At 40.1% G+C, this 15,771-nt stretch overlaps 1 protein-coding gene across 20 annotated transcripts in view; it reads right to left on the reverse strand.

The window, feature by feature from the left end:
• The window catches only part of SOX5 (SRY-box transcription factor 5), a 607,966-nt gene that overhangs the window by 11,913 nt on the left and 580,282 nt on the right, over nt 1-15,771 (reverse strand). For all 20 annotated transcript variants that reach the window (XM_079305083.1, XM_079305080.1, XM_079305086.1 and 17 more), the window contains 2 exons: nt 3,176-3,284; nt 2,154-2,327 (listed from right to left, as the gene is read on the reverse strand). In XM_079305083.1, the coding sequence (XP_079161209.1) occupies nt 2,154-2,327; nt 3,176-3,284 (283 nt within the window). The remainder of the gene's footprint in view (nt 1-2,153; nt 2,328-3,175; nt 3,285-15,771) is intronic.

A 15,771-nucleotide genomic window follows, 5' to 3' on the forward strand; every position in this document is an offset into this window, starting at 1 on the left:
GACAAATCCTTGTATCTAATTTTTATGCTCAAGACATAATACCACAGTGTCAAACATAATCCCTGGAGAATTCTAGTGCTGGGAAGGGCACCTCCTCTCATTTTACTATAAAAATGACCCTCAGTTGGTGAGAGCTCTAAGTTACTCTGTGTGACAACAAACTCTGTGACCTCAGTGCGTAGCAAGGAAGAAAAAAATTGTGGCTTTGTAATAAGGACACCCTAATACCTGGCTGAACTGTGAGCTTCTAATTGGTCATCCTATGCCAGTTAACAGACAGCTCCCTGCTGACTTCAAAAGACTGGCCTTTTGCAGCTGAGGAAAGAATTTGTAATGTTTCTGTCAAGAAGGAGGATGCCAGGACATCCCTCTCTATTGCACACGTAGAATGAAAAAAATCAAAAGTAATGCTGTAAAGAAATAGAAACATCATCTTTCACTGTCTCAGACCTTGCTTTTCCCCATATCTGGCAGCAAAACAGAATTTAGAGTCAGCTATACTGTCTGTCACCTCAATAGGATCTGTAATGAATTTGCACATTTTACTCCAACTACTGTATATCTAATCAGAAAAAGATGTCTCCATATCTCCTTGATCTAGCGCCAAATAGTAAAAGGTGATCCCTTATGTTAACAATTTCAGCAGAATGCCTTATTAAAACCAGATTTTAGGGTATTATAAAATGCTTAGAAGCCCTTTAAAATGTCAACCAGGATCCCCAGAGACTGCGTAAAATGTCAGCCCAGCTCAAGTGCCTGTTTTAAGCAGAACGAATTAGCAGCGTGCTGTCGGAGGTTGTTATCCAAAACAATCAGTTAAGAGGGAAAACATCAAGCTCTCTTTGTACTTTCTATATGAAAAGGGCCGTTCAGAATGATCTTGTTGATTTCTGAAGCTGATTACTTAAAAACAGGTTTAACCAGGTCCATTCTCAATTTAGGAACAGACCAAAACTATTACTGCCCTGTCCTCCAGCTAATCACATCATACACCTCTGACCAGTATAATCGCTTTTAACCAGTATAAGGTTATATTGCTATCAACATAACCAATTTAACCTTCTAATCCTGTTCCCATAACTAATCTAATCATCTTGTGCCACCCTTTAAATCATGGGTTAATATCATCACATCTGCCATCCATGGCAATACATTTTGCTTCTCCAACCAATTGATCTCATTTCTACTTGCCCCTGCTAACTTTTCATAATACCACTCTAATCAAGGTAAGCCTCAAACTCTGACTAGTCTAAATTTGGCATACTTACCGGCCCTGCAACTGGTTAATGCTGCCATTATAACTGAACTGCATCTCTTGAGCAGCCTGCAAAACCAGTGAAATCTGCAGCACAGGTAAACATGTTCGCTGCTTAGCCACTGGCTGCTTAGGTAGCTTTTTATCAGTAAAATGCAATATCTCTAATTTGGTCTCAGATGTATTATTTTTCTGTCAAAAAGTAATTCATTGGCCTCAGTGATCCTCATTAGTCACCTACTGCATCATCCAACATATCACAGAGGAGTAACTTTAGACAGAACATTGTTCTAAGAATCTGATGAAATAGTGCAAAGTTGGAAGACCTTGCCATGAGATTCAGTAGACAAATGTTCATGACAAGTATTGATTAGGATGTGAAGAGTAGAGAATATAGAAATCAGGGTGTTTTAAAAATTCTTTTCAATATATGGAAGAATGAAGAACCACCCACTGTAAGAGATCAGGTTCAAGAACCTGAAGGTGCACAAGGGACCTGCTGAGATGCATCTGCAGGACCTGGCAGATGAACTGGCTAAGCCACTGTTCATCCTACTGGAGAAGTTGTGGCAGTCAGGTGAAGTTGCTGCTCTCTGGAACAGGAGAAACATAACCCCTCTATTTAAAAAGGAAACCTGGGAACTACAGGCTACTCCATCTCTCTGTGCACAGCAAAATCATTACCACAGTCTCAATAATTACAAAGATACAAGAATATTTCAGGTTGTGGATAATACATACTGCTTGGCAGCATAGGGGAAACTCATATCCCTGCTGTTGTTGGTGCAGTGACTAAAGAGCAAGAGAGAAAGAAGCAATTCTGTTCTGTCAGGTGCTCAGCTAAACTCAGAATATTTTCAAGCTTTGCTCTGGAAGAGTAGTGCTCTATCATTCTTACCTAGTATCTTGCTGATGTTTGAGTTGTGCATGTCAGGGAAGGCTTGAAGGATCTTCCTCCGTTCATCCTTAGCCCACACCATAAATGCGTTCATTGGGCGCTTGATGTGGGGCTCATTGCTACCACGCCCTCGGGATTCCCGGTAAATCCGAGACTCTGAAACTCCTGCACTTCCTAAAAAGTAAGAGGAAAACATTTCCAGTTTGTGTTTCAGTATGCAGCTTCCTCTGCCATTAGAACCTGGGTCAGATGCTGAATATTCACTGAACCAATATTCACAACAGATTATTGGTTAATATATTGTATATTGCCTGGTTTAGTTATTCATTTAATTCGTTATCACATAGTATAGACCTGATAACTAAATAGTTTTTCTAAGCCATCTTTTACTGCTTAGTTACATAAAACAAATATATACTTACCAATGTAGGTTTACTTTTTATTTTCTTCCTTTCTTGCTTACAGAATGCTGATCATATTATGTCAACTATCTTCTACCTCTTCTGTGACAAAAAGGGGGTGATGACAATTCTGGGCATTTCTTCTTAAGCAATTCTCTAGCTAGCATACTTGCCTGTTTTTATGCTTACGTCTCCTTAACAATATATGCAATAGCAGAGAACAAATAAACATTATACTTGCTTCATCAAACAAATAAAGCTCCTACAGAAGCAGAGGCACACAGCACTTATGGAGGATCAGGTTTACACTTCATGGCTTCCCTGTGTGATCTAATTTACCTCACATACATTTGCCTCCTTTAGTCCCTTTTATTATCAGAAATACATTTTTGGTCCCATCTTGAGACCTTCAGTGGACAGACAGAAGGCTAAAAATCATCTCCAGACTTAAAACACCCCACAATGAATCACTTCTTCCTGCCTTGTTTCATAGTCACTTATTGCTAACAGCTCATATTCTTCATGGGCCTCCAAAGCACTTGGATTCTCCCTCAGATCCCACTGATATGCACATACAAAATAAGGAAAATAAGAAAATAAGGAAAAGCCATTTTTACTGACCATCAGAATCTCCACTCATGTTGAAATCTATCATTGCATGACTGAACTTCCCATCTTCACTCTGTTTTACTGCCAGCTGCTGAGTCAGGGTCTCCAGTGTTGTTTTGTCCTATATGGGGAAGATGACAGGGTTTGGATCAGGAAAATTATTAATATTGTAACTCCAAAATTTTTATGTTATTTAGGAGATCAATAGGGAAGCTAGATAACTATTCACAACAGCTTACTGAGCCATGCATTGAAGAATAAATAATAATAATGCTTTTTCTGGAAGAGATATGGTTACAGACTCTACCATAAAATCCTTTTAAAAACCTGCTTATTAGCTAGTGATAAGCCAACTGCATAGTGTTGAAAAGATTGGCTTAGTTAGGCATGATAAAATTGGCTGCACATCTGAAGAATACTTCAGCTCACTATGTTCCTGGGACTGCAAAGCCAGCCTTGAAGTTTAGGCAATGCATGCTATTTTGTAATGTATTTATTGTTTCACTCTGTTTCTAGCCTGCAATCATGGAACAGAGACATGGATGACTTTGCTCTCTTTCTGTTTTAAAAGTTAGTATTTTAGGAAGAAGCACATAGAGCAAAAAACCCACCATACAGTTCAAACCTATTCAGGCCTTGGGAAAGGGTCAGCCTGAATTCAAGTGTGATCTTTGGGCAGCATTTTGTGTTCTTGTCTAGACTGTTTTGTTCAACTGTACTAACACCCCGTCCATCATTCATCTGGTCAGAACTAACTGTGAACCCTGGATTGCAACAGGCTGGTGTGTGCTGCCAATTAATCCGTTAGGCTGCAGTGGTGTCTAAAGACACTGCCAGAACAACATACTAGGGCAATTAATTCCAATGTTTTCTTCAAAACACCTCAAATTGTTTGACTTTACAAACACAAAGGTGTTCCATTTTCCAACTGTTTTTGTTTTCCCAATGACTTTTGCTCATGAGTATTCTATCTTCCTGTCAATTATATGTTTAAAAATAAATCTTTCAGGGAAGCAATACTAACATTTCAAAATCTCAGGCACTGTGCCTTTTGCAAAGCTAAGAAAATGACATGATATGGCATAATAATGAAGTGGCTCCAGTAGAAAACATTCTTTTGAGCTTCTTCCTGAAAGAAAAGATTTCTCTTTCCTTGCTCTATTCCACTCCCATTGACTTTAAAAGATCAATAAACTAAAAAAACTTCCAGTTTTCACATGGCAACCGTTTCATATAGCCTAATAATGTCACTGGGTTGTGTTACATACGAAAACAGAAAAGAGAACAATGTGAATACAGAAATGCTTCCTGCAAAGTTATGTCCCAGAATCTGCATTTCAAAGACTGGCTCAAATTCATGTAAGTCACTGCACAAAAATTTTCTCAGGAAGAGTTACAAACAAGGCTAATCTGCTCAATTTTGTATGCTCACAGAGTTTAGGGAACATGAGATTAATCTTCCTGTTCCTCACATATATTTTCAATACGAATCCCTTTCACACTCCTGGTGCTCTGTTTGTACCCTGACACTTTACCATGGAGCGCATGCAAGATTAGTTATCCTCTTAGTTTTTTCAGGAAAAGCTTGTGCAACAGACTCAGCCTGTCCCAAGCAAAAGGGCTTCCATAACACTACCAGGCACAGTATGATGTCTGGAAAGCTTGGAGAAGTTTCAAATAAGCACCTGAATTATTCAGGTACTTAGCTTTACCAAACTCCTTGATCCACCATTTTAAACTCAACTCTCATTTCCAAAGCAGCCTTTTAAAGTCTTGACTTTAAAAGAATGACTTGACTTTGTATTTCTTCCAAATCAATTGCAGATATATAATGGAAGTCAACAGTTTTTCCTCAGGAAAAAAAAAAAAATCTATTTACTGTCAACTTCTTATGCTAGAATTCAAAAATTGTTATGTCACGAATCATTCTAAACCATTGACACCAAGCTAGAATGTAAAAGAACATTTTCTGTTGTTGGCTATATTATGGGTGAGGGGAGTTACTCTGCTGCAGACTATTTTGAAGCATGTGTAAACCTCTTAGAAAAACAGCTGAGAGCATAAAGGGCATGGGCTTAACAGCTTCTTCTTTAGGCAGTAAGTGCAGATCTTGGAGTCAGAGGCATTTCCATTCCCAACCACGCTCCACTGACATAATCTGATTGAGTCCCAAGGTCAGAGGACACTCTGGAATGCTGCCGCAAGGCACACTCCAGGTTCATCAGAGTCTGACTTAACAAGCCCACAGATGCTCTGCCACACTCCATCTTGGGCAGAGTTTAGCATTTTGGGGTACAGCCACCCTGGATGAAGTGAGGGAGCATGGATGTGATGGAAGTGGGGCCGTGAAGGAATGCCAGATGAGCATGGAGCTCCCGAGCTGCTCTGTGCAGCCCCATGCATGGAGGTGGCTCTCTGGAGAACTGGAACATGATGAGCACTGAAACCATCCTTTTAACACAATTTACTCCTTGCTACTTAAATGTGTAACTCAACCACCGATGATAAAGTGGCAGCTAAAAAGAACTTCTGCATGATATTGCTCTTGAAACAGAGGATCAAAGCAGCCAGCTGTACTTTTCTGTGTTAATGTTCAGAAATGTTTTAAGTCTAAAAGTCTAAGGCCTGCTCTTCCCTGGTCCTCTGCAACAACACATCTCCTAAGAGAAAAGGCTATGAAAGTTGGGGTTGTTCAGCCTGGAAAAGAGAAGTGTTTAGGGTGATCTAATTGTTGCCTTTCAGTACCTGAAGGGAGCTGATGAGAAGGATGGAGAGAGACTATTTACAAGGACCTGGAGTGACAAGATGAGGGGCAATGGCTTCACACTGAAAGACAATAGGTTTAGATTTGATGTTAGAGACAAACTCTTTGCTCTGATGGTGGTGAGGCTCTGGATCATGCTGCCCAGAGAAGTTACAGATACCCCATTCCTGGAATTGTTCAAGACCAGTCTGGGTGGGGCTCTGAGCAACCTGGTCTAGTGGAAGATGTCCTTGCCATCAGCAGGGAATTTGGAGGTAGATGATCTTTAAGATATCTTCCATCTCAAGCCATTAAAAAAAACCCCAAACCACCCAACTGTCCCCCTCCAAACCCCAAACAAAATGTTTTTAAGAGAGCAGAAAGAGATCAGCAACACCCTGGCAGGATGCAAAAGTCTGACCATAGGTCAGCATCATTGTAATTTCCTGTCCTACGCTCTTCCCATTAAACACACAGCAGCTGAATTTCCCCAAATATGACATAGATAAACACTTTTACAATCACTAAATTTTTGAAACAGGTTAAGCAGTAATCCCATGTTGTGTTCCTTGAAAACATTGAGTTGAAGATATCCTGCTTTTCAGTTGATGGAAACACCTATTTACCTTTTCTACAGAGTCTTTCAGTTTATGGGCAAGTATTTATGGAACTTCCAAAGAAACAAAGGAGAAAATTTTTTCTTCTCTGACTCCAAATAAACTGGCACCCTGCTGATATTGCTATCCTAGCCTCCCCTCACAGAATCATGGAGTCACAGAATGGTTTGGGTTGGAATAGACCTTAAAGATCAACCAGTTCCAACTGCACCGCCCCAATCCACAACAGACAAAGACATCTACATAATAACTCCAGACAAGAAATCCACAATGATTTGAAGTTTACACAAAACCAGGATCTATTTATCATCATTATCATAATTAAAAATCAAATTACAAAAACTGCCACCACTCTGCTGTATTAGCTATTTAAACAGTAGCAAGATGAGGCCCCAGGCAGTGACAACCAATGTGACAAGTATGTTGGGTCCAGCAGAACATCCCTTTGTTTCAGGTATGAAATGCTATTCATCCTATGAAAAATGCCAGGCAGCATCTACTGCATCCTAGAACTAATATTGCTGGGAGAAACAGGCAAGGTTGGTCCAAACCCAGGAAAGAGGTGTGAAGAATTGCTTGTGAGACAGGTAATGCTAAAAATTACACAGCACAAAGCAGTAAAAAAAGCAAGAAGCACTCCTGTCCTTACAGGAGAAGAAACACAGCCATCTCTTGTTAAACATTAAGTGATTCCAAATTTCTCAATTTTGTTTCAGACCTCAGAAGGCTGAAAGACATTTTATAAATTTTGTATTTCTTTATGAAGGGCTTCCTAATCATAATTTCTATTGGGTTGCAGGAGAGAGTCTATGCAGGGGCAGCAAGAGCTCTGTTGACTGGATAATTTAAAATTCTAATGGGTAAACCAGAGAAGATAATACTGTAGAGAGCATTCAATCTCAGAATAGCCCTATTGTTCAAAGTATAACCAGAGAGGTTTCATTAATAGTCACAATGTGATGAGAAGTTTCTAAAACTTCATTAATCAAAGAAATTAACCTGCCGAAGAAGACTGATTTGTACCACAACTCTTAGAAATGCTCTAATTATATTTAAAAGAACAAAAACACATACACACATGGAATATGTCATGTAAAAAAAAATAAAAAATGACTAAGCAGCACAAGTCAGACTCAGTTTTGTGGTCAGATGCAAAAGTTAGTTGGCTCTCTGTCATGGATAGCTGTTGTGGTTTAACAAAACACTGATCTAAAAATGACAAGAACTCGGTTGCAATCTCTTTCATAGAAGAAACATAAAACAAGAAGAGTCAAAACATATGTAGAACAGCCTGATCCTGTTTGCCAGAACTCCTCCCACTACTACATAGAAATGAAGCAAAACCTTGGAATGCTTGAGAAAAAAAACATCCTGATAGATTTGCCTACTGCCCTCTACCCTTACTGCTCCCATCTTGTACTGGTTCATGGTACCAGTGCTCAGGCTACACCTGAGACCATTTACACATCTATATTCCAGAAGGACCCTACAGCCCTTCCAGAATGCTGTGAATGCTGGGCATATGGCAGCGGGTCCCACCTCCCCCTCCTTGAGACATCCTTTTGGCTGGGGTATTTGGCAAACTCTGCCGGCACTCTGAACTCTGTTAGAGTCGCGTTTTGGCAAGAGTTGTTTTTCCGATTGCATAATTCAAGGTTAGCACTTTTACTGAAGCAGTCCACTCTCCACTTTGCTGCTTCCCTCACCCTAACTCCATTTTCCCTGACTAGAATATTTCTCCTCTCAGTTTTGATGCCTGCCGACAAACGGGCAATGTAGAATTCCAGAGGAGGAGTGTTTAAGTACATAACTTCACATTCATTCTTTACATATCCCAAGGGAACTTAAAGACCAGGCAAAAAAAAAAAAAAAAAAAAAAAAAAAAGGTGGAGAAAGCCAAACACAGTTACCTACAGGCTTCAAGGAGAAATTTGCTGATTGGTTCTTGCACCTAAGTATTCTACACACCCAGATGGACATAGCCTGCTACCTTTGCTCAGTGTCAATAAATTAAAAAGAAACAGACGGCTGCCTGCTAGTGTCCTTTTGTGTGTCTCATTTCTTCTCTTCCCCTCCAACTACAGTTTGCCCAGCTATTTCCCATATCTAAATGCTAAAGGTGGTATTTTCAAATAGATTTGAGTTTTGAGGAGATAGTTTTTATCTTAGATTGATGAGCAGGACCTGTGACAGCATCTGATGTAGTCTGTGGTACTGAGGCACATGTCCTTCTCCAGCAAGAGCCTGTAAGTATCAACCCTTCCAACTAATATCTTGGTAAATACACACCAAATCTTAAAGTTTCAGGCAGGTTAATTGCTATTAATTGCACAATATTATTAATTGCAAAATTATTAATTGCACAATAAAATTCACTTTATGGCAGAAAAACATATTTAATTATTAGACAAACTGGTGGCACCAGCTTCAACCCTGTAATATTTTCCTTAGCTCTCCAAGAAGGTAGTCTTATGCTCCATCTAACATGAATGAAGACTTTATACAAGTAATCTTTCTGTGCAATGCCTCTGCCTCTTGTAATAATAAACATTAGAACAGTGTGAGTTCTAAGACTTTCACCCACAGCCTTAGCAAATGTGGAAAGCATGAGGTAGGCAGGCATTAGGGATAACAGAGAACTGGAAGAACTTAGGGGAACAATTTGCAATAGTGAGAGCTGTGCCCAGAGGTTTGCACATGATGAATTATTTGCATTCCAGACTCTGCTCTTGCATATTAATGGCATGGTACTTCAAAACAGGTATTGCGCACACTGACTATATCCCAGTCCAAACCTTGTTATGGCCCAGATCCTGTTATACCTCTAATTGCTGTAAGACATTTTCCAGCTATTTTCAGAAGGATCTTTGATTTAGATTTAGGTTTTTCTGTGTCACCTTGCCCAAGTGTTCTTCACTCATCAGTGAATTACCCACCACATTTCACAAAGAATGGCAGGACTATTAACTGTTTACCAGAAGAGAAACTGAGTCGTACTATGGGACTTGCCAAAAGTTACTTAGTAAGACTGATAAATGTTTTAGTAACTGAAATTAGCACTCCTGAATCTTACAAAAAATTACCATCTCAAGCTTGTAATTTCTTTATGAGCATGGTGGAATTGTGACTCTTGCTGATGGTACATAGTACCAAGGAAAGCAAAATAAAAATAAAGCAGCAATAGACCCACCACTGCAATGGACCTTGCTTAAGTAATGCCTGCAGGGCTGTAAAACTCATAAAAAGCACATGCATAAATGATAAAATAGAGTGAGACTTTAAAATGTTGACTCAGTAATTGCTAAACCCCTTCTGGCTGCACAATTTTATAGTCTTTTACTGTACTAATGAAAATGCAAGAAACAACAAAGAAGGAGTTTGGCCTTCCAATTATATAAACTCTGTGGACCACCAAAGATGAAAGATTATTTGTAATGTCACAGCAAGTTATCATTTGAGAGATTTTTTTGTTGTTGCATCAAAGTTGAGTATGAAGAAACAATGCATTCACCCCCCCTCAGCTCTTTCAATCTTGCTTATCCAAGATCTTTATTTTTCATGGAATAATCCACCCACAGAATCTAAAAGCAGCATTAGGAACAAGAAAATAAAATAACATTCTTTATTTGTGGCTCTTCCTGATTTTATGGTACTTCTTAAAAATTATGACATGCCGTCTAAGTTGGGGCTACATGAGTTGGTAGAGGAACCATATCTTTTGGTTAATAGTACTTATTAAAATCCATATTGCTTTAATACTGCCTAGAAATCATTGCCTCTGATTTGTAGTCTATATGAAGTGCTACACAGACTCAGTAGAGAGGTTCCTTATGAACCTCTTCTTTATGAGGGGTTAGAGGAAAAAAATCAGAATGACCATGAAGACCTAGACATTTAATTACTCTTCTCTCAGGAACAGACACCAATTCATAGAAAGAATTTCCTGAAACTTATACAATTATTTTTCTTTGTTGTGTATTGTGGGCATAGGGCTTTGGTTCAAGACAGTATCTTTAAACACACTGAAGGCATGCCAGAGTCCACTGAAATAAAAAGAGGAAAACCCTCAATAACTTGGCAAAGGGTCAGGCTCTTAATGTTTTGGGGGGTTTTGGGGGGAGTTTTTTGTGTTGTTTTTCTGTTTGTTTTCTTGCTTTGGTTTTTGTTTGTTTGTTTGTTTGTTTGTTTTTAAAAATTCTTTATTTGAGAAAGAATGAAAGAACCACTTAATTAATGAAGTGCATTATTTGGCTTGGAAACAAACTGATGGGAAGTAGCAATTCCAGAGGACACCGAGGTCCTGCTTTTCTTTCGCTATGATCTCTGAGAGACAGAACAAGTCAGGACTTTACAGGAAAATGCACACAGGACTGGCCCAGCTCATTATTTTGAAGAAGGAATAAAAAGGAAAAGGAAATCAAAGCAGAATGATGCGATGCTGCTCCCGTCTTAAGAAACTTGCCACAGCATGGGCACAGGCATTGACTACAACCAGATCCAGCTGTAGTCTGCTGACTGCAAATAGGTTAAGAGTTCCATAACCCAGTTTCTCATCCAGACTGCTTCTTGGGCTCATATGGCCTGTAACTCTATGTGAATTGTTCAGTCACTGCACCTCAATTTCCTGAACTCTACAGGATGGAGAGAGTGATGCTTTCCCACCACTGTGAGGAGTTTTGAGGTCTCTGGATGAAATGTGCCATGTAAACTTTAATCAGGGACTTCACAGAGAGTCAGAAAGTTGGTACAGCTGACAAACTGGGGGAGAGAGGTGGCAAAATAAAAATTTAACAAGAGGAAAATCACAACAGACACAGGATTTCGAGGGAAGGAGGGTCTGCATCATGCAAAGAGAAAGCAAGAACACAGTCTCTGCCTTCCTGGCAATTGTTTAATAAACAATGGGTGACTCAGCTGCATAGCAGCAATACAGCAATTACAGATTACTTTTTTTACATTTTTCCCTAGAAGGCATTCAAGTTATGAAGGCTAATGTACCTTTGCTTACACTTTTTCCAGCCCTGCTGAACAGGTGAGGCTGATCCCTTAGGAGCCCAAATGGACACAATTCACAGAAGAATCAGGCCCAGCTTCTGTTACACTGAAGAGAGGTAATGCACTGATGCTGGAGGCCATGAGTGTGCTGAAAGCCCCAGTAACTTGAGACATGTGATTATATAAAAATAATAAAAAATCTCAGGAAGAACTAATAAGCTCTCATGGCTGTGGGGTACAGATTAGGACTTTAACCCAAGGACTCAAAAAGCTCAAAAGTCATAACAAGAACTCCACATTACTTATGTGTTTTTCGTTTCTGGAGGAAGCTGATCCATGTTTATTGGGTTTCATAAAACTTCCACAAAAGTATAAACATCTGCAGTCCTCCCTGATCCACACTAGGCTGTGAATGTTTCCACTCTCCATCCTTTGGAGTGAGTGAAGTCTTAATTCCCATTTGGACTTCAGCAGCTACCTGGGTCTAGGGTTCTTTCCTTGCCTCTCTGCCTTCTGTTCTCTTTAACTTCAACTGGAGTTACACATACACACACTCACTCACACACACACACACACATATATATCTGTGGGCAGAATCCACCCCTCCCTCTGTAAGTTTCATTTTTTATTAAATAACCCTGCCCATGCAGGCCTGCCATCACAAGGCACTAAGGACACACATAAATATCCATATTTAATCTTGTCTTTGAAAAATAAATCTAGGCATTTAAGAAATTATGGTCAGTCAGGAGGGAAAAAAAGGCAGTGGTGTTTTAAAATGAAGAGCTAAAATCCTTGGGGGAATAAAAAAAGTTCTCATTGCAGAATCTCTCCCTCTTATGCGTAGGCCCTTGCTAACTGAGAGTAGTGTCACAGTGACAAAAGCAGCAAAACCAAAAGCAGGCTTTACTAAAGGAAAAGGGGGGAGGGGAGTACTTCCACTGGCCATCTGTGAAAACAAGGCATGTGGCCACTAAATGCAGAGGCTGTTAACATAAATATACACAAGCTCCACAAAGCAAATGGCAAAAAAAAATAAATGAAGGGGGGCGGGGGAGGGAAGGAGGAGACAGGCAATAAGTGGATAAACTTCCAGCTGAAGTAAATCAAAATGTTAATTTCTTTGTATTGGGCAAAACCAATTTTGATCTTTGCAGTGTGCAAACCTGACCTGTGTTTTTTAAATTAAATTTGTGAAAAGTTTCAGGAGAAATTGTAGTGGGTACAGTAGTTCTGTTGAACAGGACTCCCTGACCATGCATGATTCTGTTGAGGCTGCTGACTGGGCTTACTGGAAGTCTGACATCTGGGTGATGGATGGGTGATGACATAATACCTGCTTGACTTGTCACACATTTTGAAAACTCTGTGCTCTGTGCTGATAGCATGAACAAAGAGGACTGCAATCCCCACACAAGAATTTCTGCTGGCAAAGCACCTCAGTGAAACAAACTTAGAAAGAGAGTAGGTAGAGGCATAATAAAAGGGGGATAAAAAGTTGTTAGGATAACATTAACTTTTGTGTTGTGGTACTTGCACATGTCATTGTCTGTAAGACATAGCCTGGTCCCTACACTGTACAACCATTAGTCCAAATGGATCTCTGCTCACACTGCAAGAAGAGAACAAAAATATTACACTGAAAAACTTTGGTAAAGTTTTACAGGCCAATGTGGAATGGAGTGAGCTACAGGATCATCTATTAGGTCTGCTGAACTCACAGGGAGAAGTGTGCATGTGTGTAATATCTGCAGGTGACACAGCCTCTGCTAGTCCTTGAGAATGATGAAGTAAAATTTTCCAGTAAAATACAACAGAGATGATGAAATTGGGCAGGTTTCAACTCTTGCAAAGTGATTTGGCTTATGATAGTACTGTGCCTCTGGACTAATTTTTGGTGGGTTTTTCCTGTTTGGGAAGCCTGGCTTGTGACAGGCCCCAGTTTCAATCATTAAGACTTACTCAGACTAGCCTGACTCACAGTCTCTCAGTGTTTGCAGCAAGCACAGGGCTAGTTTGTTTTACCAATCCTTCTCTTTTCTTCTCCTGCCTGCCTTTTGGTCCTGGAATTTTCTCTTGACTTTCTGGTTCAAATCTAACCATCAGGGGAAGAAAAAAAGTTATTGAAGCAAAATCCTCTACTGCAAGAAAAATTTAGATGTCATGCATTAAACCAACTACTCCATATGTGTTTAGTAAAGTGAGCTCCAGTGTTTTATTTCTCAAAGGCAGCAGGAACTGTGGGTTTGAGATTCTTAATATTCCCCTTCTTCCCAAGGGGAGAGCAGGGACAAAATTCATTTCAGCTCAGTGGATCACAGTGGTTTTTTAGGAGTTAACTGCTATCCCCATCCATCAGGCAGCCAGCAAGGCATCAGAAAGAATGATGGATGTAAAATTATTACAGGAATGCCACCTGATATACTTTCTGCCATTTGTAACTAACGCTGGAACTGACACACTTTTTTCATTATTAAACATCCACATTATGTCAACATTGGTCACTGTCATTTCATGTTTGGCACTTTCTTAAGGGGAAGAGGGAAAGGTGGGGGTGGGAGTGGGAAGGATGGTGGGAGGAGGGGTGAGTGGGAATGGGAGGAAAGACATCCTGAACCCGGTGTTCCATAAGCATGAGTAATAGGCTCCTGCTCACAGTGCTGGAATAAATATTGTTACAAATAGCCATTTAGTCACAACCCAGCGGACAAGTGCATGTCAGAGCCTTTTAAAAGGACACACTCCAAACAATAACAGGGAGAACTTGTACCGCAGGTTAAGACACACCCCCAGCACGGGTGTTTGTGTATTTGAATGTACTCAGCTTGGAGCTGACTCCACCCCTACAGATCAGAAAGGCTTCTGTGGCTGTGTGTCCTTACACAGCTCTCCCAGCCACTGCCAGCATTCAGAAACCAGTTTGTGCCTGTGCATATGTTCCAATACCTGCTTCTGTGCCCTCTTCCTCCTTTGTCACAGAGTACACCCCTGAGAGTTTGGCTGCAGTCCAGGAATTACTGGCTAGCATTGTGCATGTTTGTGCGGTGTATCCCTGAAGGGGCAGAGATGTAGACTGGGATGCATGCACACACATGCTGGGTCTTTGTGTTCGTGTACATCTCCCTTGCAGTTTTGGGGCTGGACAGAGAGTCCAGGTTTCCCTGGGCAAAGCTGCCTGTTGTCGTGTTTACCCCAGCTGACAACCTGAGCTCTGAGCTGGGAGTATAATAGGTAACATTGTTTATATATAATATGTTTCAAGCTATAATTAACTGTTGATGACAACTACAAATAAAGCTATGCTCTTGGGTTTCCAAGAAACCACAAAAACACAGTCTTCTCATTTATACAAGGACATATTTCCAAGAAAAGTAATGTAAAAATATGTTTTACTGCATTTGCAATTAAAATAGGTTTTAGTAAAATCCATGTTCATCGTGATGCTCAAAGTTTTTACTGTAATCCTCTGAAAATCAAATCCGTCAAGATGGTCCAAGTTGGATGCCCAAAAAGTGACTCACCCAAATCATCTTAGCCATTTTTAAAAATCTTCTCTTATGTGTGACTCCTTTTATACAGTTTCTCTCTACTTTCACAAAATTCCTGTCTGACTACTGCCTGACTACTGCCTTAGCTGGCATGTCTGGCTGTCCACAGGGATCAACCCATCTGGGAACATGAGCAAGAAAACAGGTCACACATGAAGAGCCTGAAGAGTTTTAACAGAGGCTCCCAAAGAACATTTCCAGCCCCAAGCCTGCCCAGCTACCCCTGGCAGACAAATCCTCACCAAAAGCCTCCCATATACATCGGGAATGGTGCAGAGCCTGCCTCCACTGGAAGGATGCAGAAGCAATTCTTGCAACAAAAATTCTTGCAACAGGTCTCAGAGAATCATTATTATGCTACCCACTGCAGTAAAGAAGGGAGAAAAATTTGACATAGCCCCAAATCAGTGTTTGTTACCGATAAATAATAATGTGCATTTCTAAGTACTAATATGCCCAGGGATACATAGATATACATTAGGATAATGCTCTCTTAATTCCACCCCACACCTTCAGTTCTCTGGTCAGGAAGTAAAAGTGATAGACACGATGTCTCAAAAGTTCACGGGCTGCCACTAAGTCCTCCGTAATAAAAGTCTAGCACTATTTCTTGCTAATCACATTCCCAACTATCTAATTCTCCACCTCTGAAAACAGAGAAAACCAGAATAAAGTTTAATTAAAAATGGCAATACTTGCTTTCCT

The sequence above is a fragment of the Erithacus rubecula genome (assembly GCF_903797595.1).
Source record: "Erithacus rubecula genome assembly, chromosome: 4".
NCBI lineage: Eukaryota > Metazoa > Chordata > Aves > Passeriformes > Muscicapidae > Erithacus > Erithacus rubecula.